The 8,402-nt window shown below is 32.8% G+C and overlaps 1 protein-coding gene across 4 annotated transcripts; it reads left to right on the forward strand.

Moving 5' to 3' along the window:
• Positions 1 to 2,027: 2,027 nt before the first annotated feature.
• LOC126694406 (zinc finger CCCH domain-containing protein 18-like) lies at positions 2,028 to 6,587 on the forward strand. Of its 4 annotated transcripts, none has more exons than XM_050390650.1 (8): positions 2,028 to 2,243; positions 3,040 to 3,964; positions 4,053 to 4,220; positions 4,318 to 4,497; positions 4,864 to 4,943; positions 5,195 to 5,359; positions 5,514 to 5,631; positions 6,068 to 6,587. In XM_050390650.1, the coding sequence occupies exons 2-8, from the start codon at positions 3,057 to 3,059 to the stop codon at positions 6,138 to 6,140; spliced, it is 1,692 nt and encodes a 563-aa protein (XP_050246607.1). In that variant the 5' UTR covers positions 2,028 to 2,243; positions 3,040 to 3,056; the 3' UTR covers positions 6,141 to 6,587. The 4 variants fall into 4 exon arrangements, with proteins under 4 accessions (XP_050246607.1, XP_050246608.1, XP_050246605.1 ...); XM_050390651.1 differs by having other exon boundaries at positions 4,867 to 4,943; XM_050390648.1 differs by having other exon boundaries at positions 2,029 to 2,243; positions 5,505 to 5,631.
• The last annotated feature ends 1,815 nt before the right edge of the window (positions 6,588 to 8,402 follow it).

Raw genomic sequence — 8,402 nt, forward strand, 5'->3', positions numbered from 1 at the left:
ACCCAAGCTACTCAAACTGTCCCCCAAAACTATATTAATTACCTTCCAATCCCCATGTAATTAATATTAATTTTATTTTGTTTATAAAAAAAATGTTAATTTTATTATGTAAGTAAATAATTAAAAAAAAAAAAAAAAACAGAAGTAGAATAAGAATAGTTTTTTTTTTTTTTTTTTTTTACTGTGACATACAGTGACACTGCGTATGACGGTACAAGTCAATGAATCCACAGCCCATGGTATGATCAATTTGTGGGCTGACAATTTGATCATTTTGGACTTTGGATTTCAATCATTACATCAAATACTGCTACATTCTAATTGTTGTGTTACGTGTTCTGACCAAAAAAGGAAATCACAACAATTGTGTTACTTTTTTTTTTGGATAAAGAGAATTTCAATTTATGTCATCTACCGTTAATGATAACTCTTTATTATCAGATCAAGATATCAATTAATTTTTGATATAGACGGTGATTAAACTCTAAATCTTCTATTCAAAAATTGTGTTACTTAAGCATATATATATATATATATATATATAAATCCTTCGGTCTCACTTTTTTGCAAATTGAATTTTTTTTTTTTAATATTTGGTTTGGTAAGTTGAAGGGGCTAAAGTAATTATTACCATATGATGAAGAAACGTAATGTTTACACTCCTACATGTTTATCAGATTGCCTATTAATAAGATTACATAGGAGCAAAATAGGACCATATGGGTCCCCTTTGCTGCAAGAAAAAAGCAGAGATAAAATGGGCCTAACGGCGCAAGTGGCCTTGTCATGTCATGATGGTAATGACCCTCAATTATTATAAAAGTAATCTCATGGTCATGGACATGTCTTTGTCAAATACGGAGCATATAGAGTATAATAAACAAAGTTTGCATCTTCAACCCATGTACTATTAAGACATTCAATGGATTTTAATTACTTTAACTTATAAAATCTAGCTTTTGTGTTTTTTTCTAAGGATAAAGTCTTTTGTAATTGCGTATCCAAAAAAAAAAAAACAGTCTTTTGTAATTGGCAATTTTCATGCTTAAGGGGGAAATTATTCAAGGTATATTGTAATTATCTATTAAAAAAATGCTTTTCATCCTTAAATAATGGATCTATAACTAAATTCTGTTTATACTAACATTATCTAATAAAAACAATCATTCTATCCAAAGTTTTGTAATTTAACTATTAATGAAAAGTTCAAAGTCTTTGTCTCCCAATTATTGATGAGTAAAAAAAAAAAAATCATTATAATTAAACTAAACATAAGTCATAAATTCAAACAGTATGATATTTCAAAATTAAAAGAGTGTTGCACTCATCCATCCAACAAAAGTACAAAGGAAGTTTTGTTGATTACATTATTAAAAGAAAAATTCTAGTACTAACATTAAGTTATGTACGGGTTCAAAGGTTTATGTCATGGTCCTCAATCCTCAATCCACACAACCTTGAGATAAGAGGTTGTGCAAATCTCGAGGCTGATCCAAGGGTGCAAATTCGAAGTAGGACCACTTCTCTTGAAAGACAAAAGAAAATCCACACATGTGCCACTCATAGGATACATTTTGCCGACATGTAGAGTTGAAGAACTAAATTTTGCACATTGTTATTTCCGAATCATTATTTTTTTATTACTACATTTTTTAAAAAATTTATTATAAAAATTCATAATGAGTTTTTGTAGGTTTTTGTAATTTTTTTTTATAAAAAAAATGGGTTTTTGTAAGTAAGGTTGTTTGTGTAATTCACATGGTCCATGCAGTTATGATCACTTTCGTAAATTTAGCAAAGAATATAGCCTTAATTATCTGGATTAGTAAAACCAAGCTGTAAATTTAAAATGGTCAAAGAATTTTTTTTTATAAACTCAAAAGACCGCGTGTTTAGTCTAGTAATTGTATAGTAAGTAAGTGAGAAAAGTAAAATCACTTTATATTTTTGAAAAAAAAAACAATTGTGGGAATTATTTATTTATTTTTCCTTTTTTTTTGTGTATATATATTTTGTATATGCTATTTAAAACCATCATTTCTGGAAGTTTGCTCTTTGGCTTTGGGATAACCATGATGTCTCTTTTCTTTCTGGATAATGAAGGCTTGAGGAAGTTGTAGAGAGAGAAAGAGAGAATGTTAGAAAGAGAGAGTTTAAACACGGGGTTTGAAGAAGCTTCTTTCTCTGTTGGTTCTCAGTTCTGACTACTTTTTGCACTGTATGAGACTACATAGATTTGTTGGGTATGTTTCATCTGTGTTTTGTGTGTGTTCCTACATCTTAGTCAGTGTTTTGCAGTGTCATTTTCTGTACATGGTTTGCTTGAATGAGAGTTTTACACTTATTATTATAGTTTTTGCTTGATATATGTTCTAGTATATGGCCTAGCCTAATGGCTGAAAAGAGGGGTTTTTTTTTTTTAATATTAATTTTTTTTCCTGGTTTTCTGTCACGATAAGTACGAGTTTTGGATTTGTTTCAAGTGAGAAAATACTGGTTTTTGAATTTGGAAATAATTCAAACTGTTAGTATTTAAATTTCAAAAAGGCTTTCTTTTAGTGTTAACGATAGAAGTCGTAACATAAGTCTTTATGAGTGTTATGGATGATTCTTTCGTTTGGCCTTGGAAATGTTTTAGAAAAAAAAAAACAGAGGTACTATGTTTTGCTTTTAATATTACTTATCCAAAAAAGAAAATTTGTAATTTTAAATATATATATTTTTTAGTTTTGTGATTTTTTTTCCTCTAAATCTGTACTGATTTCTCATGAGGGAAAAGGTGTTTGTGTTTACGATTTATTTTGTTGTGTACGATTTATTTGGAAGTTTTCTTGAACAAATCATTTTTCTTTTTCCAGATTTGATGGTATTTTCTATTTCTGGGTTTTATGGTGTTTTTGGCAATCTTTACAGCTCTTTTTGGAGTGGAATATATTGCCTTATATGGATGTATGGCTATGAGACTTTTTATTTTATTTTATTTTTTCGTTGTGTTTTGAGATCTTTTTCTCATTTATACACTTTTGTATTCATTTGCAGTGAGTAGATATAAATTAATGATGGATTTTTCGGAGTTTGCAAAAATTGTGTTCAGTAAAATCCAGAAACTAGAGCCGGAAAATGCTACAAAGATTATAGGTTATGTTCTTTTTCAAGACCATGGTGAAGAAGAAATGGTTAGGTTGGCTTTGGGTCCGGACCACTTGATTCATGAAGTGATTTTCAAAGCCAAAACTGAACTACAACTAATAGCTACTAGCAAGCCAGTACCATCCCCAATCTCACCACTCATGAACCCAGTTTTCACTCCTTACTCACCTGTTCCTTCTAGGTCCTTTTCATCACCAACAGCTTTTCGAGTTCCAACTGCCTATTGGGATCCTCCGATAGCAAGCAAGCATAATTCTGATTTCAGTTTATCAGCTTGCTCGGATTCTATTGCTGAACTCCAAAACCAAACTCAGTTTTTGAGTTTAGAAGATCAAATAGAGCCTACCAATTCTGGACTTGCGGGTTTTTCAAATGATTACTTTTACCCGGATGCTGCCATGGGCAACTTAAGTGCTAGAACAACTAGACGAATTTCAAGCCTGCCCGAATTTCCAGTTAAGGTTTGTCACTACTTCAATAAGGGATTTTGTAAGCATGGAAGTAGCTGTAGGTATTTCCATGGACAAGTCATGCCTGAGAGCTTCTCTCAGATGTATGGAAATGATGGCATTAATGACGATCATCTTTTCTCACCCGGGTCACTTGAGAAGCTTGAATTGGAAATTGTTGAGATTCTCAAATCTAGAAGAGGGAATCCTGTTTCCATTGCTTCTCTGCCTATGATATATTATGAGAAATATGGAAAAGTTCTTCAGGCAGATGGATATCTCACTGAGAGCCAGAGACATGGTAAAGCTGGTTATAGTTTGACAAAGCTTCTTGCTCGATTGAAAAGTATTCGGCTGATTGACAGGTGAGTGCCACTCCAGGTGCTTATCTAGTAAATAAATAATCTTTCATATATGGGTATCTAACTGGTACATTTTACGATTGAATTACAGGCCTCATGGGCAGCATGCTGTAATTTTGGCAGAAGACGCTTCAAAATACTTGGACAATCGGAATGATAAAAGTGACCCTGGTCCAATTGTCAGTGGGTCACGACAGATATATCTAACATTTCCAGCTGAAAGCACTTTCACCGAAGACGATGTCTCTGACTACTTCAAGTAATTTATCTTGAAACTCTTGTTGGTAGAAAGTTGCAGGCTTCTTTGTATGTAACTATTTTGACTGTATTCCTTATTGTATTGGTCTTGTTTGTAGCACCTATGGTCCAGTTGAAGATGTGAGGATTCCCTGCCAACAGAAACGGATGTTCGGGTTTGTAACCTTTGCTAGTGCAGATACAGTGAAAATGATTTTGACCAAAGGAAACCCGCATTTCGTTTGTGGGGCTCGTGTTCTTGTGAAACCTTACAGGGAGAAATCAAGGCTTAGTGAGAGGTAGAATTTGTTATTTGTTCTTATTTATTTACACTTTCAAATTTCAAAAATCTGTCTTTGGTAAAGCTTGATAGGTTGATAGATTTGCACATTCTATAACAAATTTGTGAGCTTTTAAATGGAACTGAGAATCTTACAATAGATGGGTTGTGTAGACAAGGCTAAGCTTATTTATTTCTGTTAATGTTCAATATCTAATTTAAGTAAATTTAGGTTTATGTTCAAAATTTGCTTGATTTTCTTAATTATCATGTATTAGGCAAACTATATGCTTTTGTTTCCATTTTTTTTCTTTGGCAGAAAAGATTTATCCTTTACAGTTTCAATATCATTTATCACTCGTTCATGTGAATTTTTATGCTCCAGCAGGAGGTACTCGGACAGAATTGATCCTCAAATGTACTACTCTACACACTATGTTGAAATGGATTCTGAGCTTCACTCAAGTGAGTAGGATCTGTCATATTGTACTTGTTCATTCCTAGAAAGGTCTTATTGTTTATAATTAACAGTCTAGCTCTGCATTAATACTGTACTTGCAGACATGGACTTTTTCTTTCTTACCGATCAATGCTTATTCTGTATTTAATATTTTTCTGATTTTCCCTTGCTTTTCATTCGATTGCTCTCCTGTGTAAAAAATCAATAATATTTTTTTTAAATATTTTGAACTGTCTAATGAATGGTTCTTTTCTAGTGCCAAGAGAATTTGAGACTTCTAGGTTGCTGAGGAAGCAGCTTATTGAGCAAGAAGCCTTTGAACTTGAGAGGAGGCAACTTGCAGAGCTGCAGTTGGCACGTAAGCCTCCAGCCAGTCAGCCACACTTTGGCTACTCCATGGATGGATTGAAAGTGTCTAATGGTATATTGTTTTATCAATTTGATTGCTTCTCCTTGTAGTATCTTGATTTTCATCATATGTTTTGGTGGTTTTTTTTTTTCTACATTTTGATTTTGATTCTCCTTATGTAATTTCTTTTTCGCATTCTAATAATTTCAAATCACAGTTCATGCAGATCCTTTCAATTTTCCATCTGCAGAAAGATTCAATTATCTGTTGGATGTTCTGAATGGTGGCTCCACTGGTGATGATAGTACACCTGGGCATACTGACACCTACACCGACTCAGAGAGGTATGAACTCACTTCTTGCAGAGACTCCCTGTTTGCACAAGACATTAAGTCTTTCTATCATTTCTTTTGTCCTTCTTTGATCCTTGTCAATTATCAGTTTATCACTGCTTTAAATTTTTTCATATTAAAACAGATCTTAGTGTCCGTGTTACATTTCTAGTAATCTTTTGTTATTTTTTCTGCATTTTGAGCTTAGCGTCATCTACTGCCTCTAAAGCTTTTTGGCCAAACTTTTGTTTTATAAAACCGTAACTGGCCTCAGCTCTGATTCACTTTTAGTAGGCCTTTGAAAGCACAGCACCAAAATTTATGTATAGTTTGCTATACATCTTATGCTACAGTACATAAAGCAGCTAAGCATTGTATTTTTTTTTTTTTGCTGTTGTCATTTTATGGCTTTTCTGAGTGGGGTTTTCTTTTCTTTTCTTTAATCCAGCAATCAAGTTCTTAATCTCCCTGAAAGCCCATTTGCGTCTCCAATAGCAAGCGGCATTTCTACAGTCATATAGATTCAGCAACACATAGAAGATTATAGAGATAGAGTACTGGTTTAAAGGCAACATCTTTGGTTTGATACATAACAGTCCTTTTTCCCTTTTTCGTCAAACAATCAGATTCCTGCAAGTACATACTGGCTAACGAAGAAACATCGGAAGAATTTCCACCCTTTACTTTGGGTTGGAGTTAGAAAAGAAGAATATGATACATAGAAGTACATGTAAGAAGGTTCTACAGTTTGTTATTCTCAATCACAGAAAGAAGGCAAGAGGTTTAAAATTTTAGCAGAGGATGTAAGTATAGTCTTTAGTGGATGAAAAAGACCAAAATATATGCAGTGTTGAGAGAGTTTGAAATATGTTTAGAATTTCTGAACATAGAGCAATAGACGAAATAATTATAAACAAAAGGTTTAGCAGCAGCTTATACCAATATATCTAGTATTTTTGCTAGTATTAGTATATTGTATCTCTTTTAAGATAGCAGCAAGAATGCCCTCTACCTTCTCTAAATTTGTCTTTTAGTTTCATCATGTGGTGGATTTGGTAGTACTTTTGAATCCTAGCCTAGCCTTTTTCATTTTTAATTTTTTTTTTCATAACCACTTTTCTGGTTTTGATTTTGCATGACATCCTTGTAGCAAAACTAAGTGCTAAGAGTATAGCCCCACCATTAGTTGTTTGTTAGTTTGTCTTTTCAATCATTTGACTAGTCTTTGTAGTGCTTGATTTCGGTGTTTCTTCATCCACTCATTCATTTGTTTTCTACGTATGTGTATGTATGGTCTTATCCATTGTCCACATTAATATGAGAGGTGGGGCATGGTGTCTTATGCATTTGATTCAGGTCTGTCCATGCCCACTTTTAAGAGGACAATAAAAATGGTTGCTAGCAGTTCATCATCCTAAAAATGAAGGTGAAATTGTATATTCTTAATCCTCAATCTTTGTCTTGTTTCAATATCCTTTTTATACTTTAAAGGATAAAACTTACATGCAATATCTTATGTTCTACAATTAAATTCAATCACATAATTGTCTTTAGGTTACAGTATCTAAGAATTGTACTCAGGTTTTATCCTACTTTCAAATGTAATAAAAAAGAAAATGTTGATGTAGGAAATGAAGTTTATAAAATTGGGGCCACTTTAATGGTGTAGAGTATGGAGTGGCATGAATTTCGTTTATTTTGAAAACATATTCCTTTTATTAGATAATAATAATGAACTTTTTCAAAACAATTTTGAAAGAGAGGAACATTCTAAAGTATAAAAATAGTTTTAAAACAAAATAAAAAATATTGTAAGATTGATGACTAAATATGCAATTTAATAAAAAATAAACCATTTATTGATGACTTCTAACTTTCTAGAAGTTGGAGCAAGCAATTGGGCCTTTAAATTGATGAGAGTTCAAGCCCATTGACTTGAGTTGACTCGCTCAACTCTGTGTATGCCCTAGGACATGAGCTACTTCTCACTCTAGCATATTTTCATATGGGGGAGGCATGTGGACCCCTCAATGAATTGACATCAACTTACCAAGAAATGCAATGATTCATTAGAAGTGACATCCAAATGGTTTATAAATTTTGCTATATATGATAGCAAATTCTACAATGTCTCATGATAAGGTAGAATAATTTGGCCACAAAATGACATAAAAAATGGATAATTGGAAGAACTCCGATTATAGAAAAATAAAGTTAGTATCAGCAAGTAATTTTAAAGTACCTCTATTCAACCAGCTTGCATTGCTTCAACAATTCAACTGTCCCATCCATTTGCTCTCTCTGTGTATAATAATTTTAGAAATTGACACCACCAAATTGATGGGTCCCTTGTACTATATAATATCTGCTTAGCTATATGGACTTGATTGGATGACTTGCTTTTCAGCCACAGAGAGCATAAATGCCCGCAAATTTCGTAAATAAAAAAGGTTGGTGATAGAGCAGGTGAGAGAGACTTTGCAACCAACTGCATTAAGTAGAACTAGAAGAAGACTTTACTCCAAATTAGTAGCTTTCTATAGAGCTCTATCAGCATAGATATTATTATCCTCCTATTTGTTGGGACAGCATTAAGTGATAGTTTTTAGTGACCTACAGCTACAAAGCCTTTTGGTCTCGGGAAGGCAGGTGAATAAAAGTGAATTTCCACCCTTTCACGTTTCAACTACCCATTGACCTGCTTTTCTTCTAGCCCAAAAAACAAAATTGCTTTTTTTTTTTTTTTTTTTATATGAGATCAAAACAAAACTGCTATTTTGACC

Source organism: Quercus robur, chromosome 8 (genome assembly GCF_932294415.1).
Source record: "Quercus robur chromosome 8, dhQueRobu3.1, whole genome shotgun sequence".
In the NCBI taxonomy this organism is placed as follows: domain Eukaryota; kingdom Viridiplantae; phylum Streptophyta; class Magnoliopsida; order Fagales; family Fagaceae; genus Quercus; species Quercus robur.

Excerpts from the sequence above, each read along its gene's own strand:
- LOC126694406 (XM_050390648.1), top strand. The coding sequence starts at position 3,057 with ATGATGGATTTTTCGGAGTTTGCAAAAATTGTGTTCAGTAAAATCCAG. Across the intron at positions 4,944-5,194 it reads GGATTCTGAGCTTCACTCAA|TGCCAAGAGAATTTGAGACT; the intron begins GTGAGTAGGATC and ends GTTCTTTTCTAG. Across the intron at positions 5,632-6,067 it reads ACCTACACCGACTCAGAGAG|CAATCAAGTTCTTAATCTCC; the intron begins GTATGAACTCAC and ends TCTTTAATCCAG.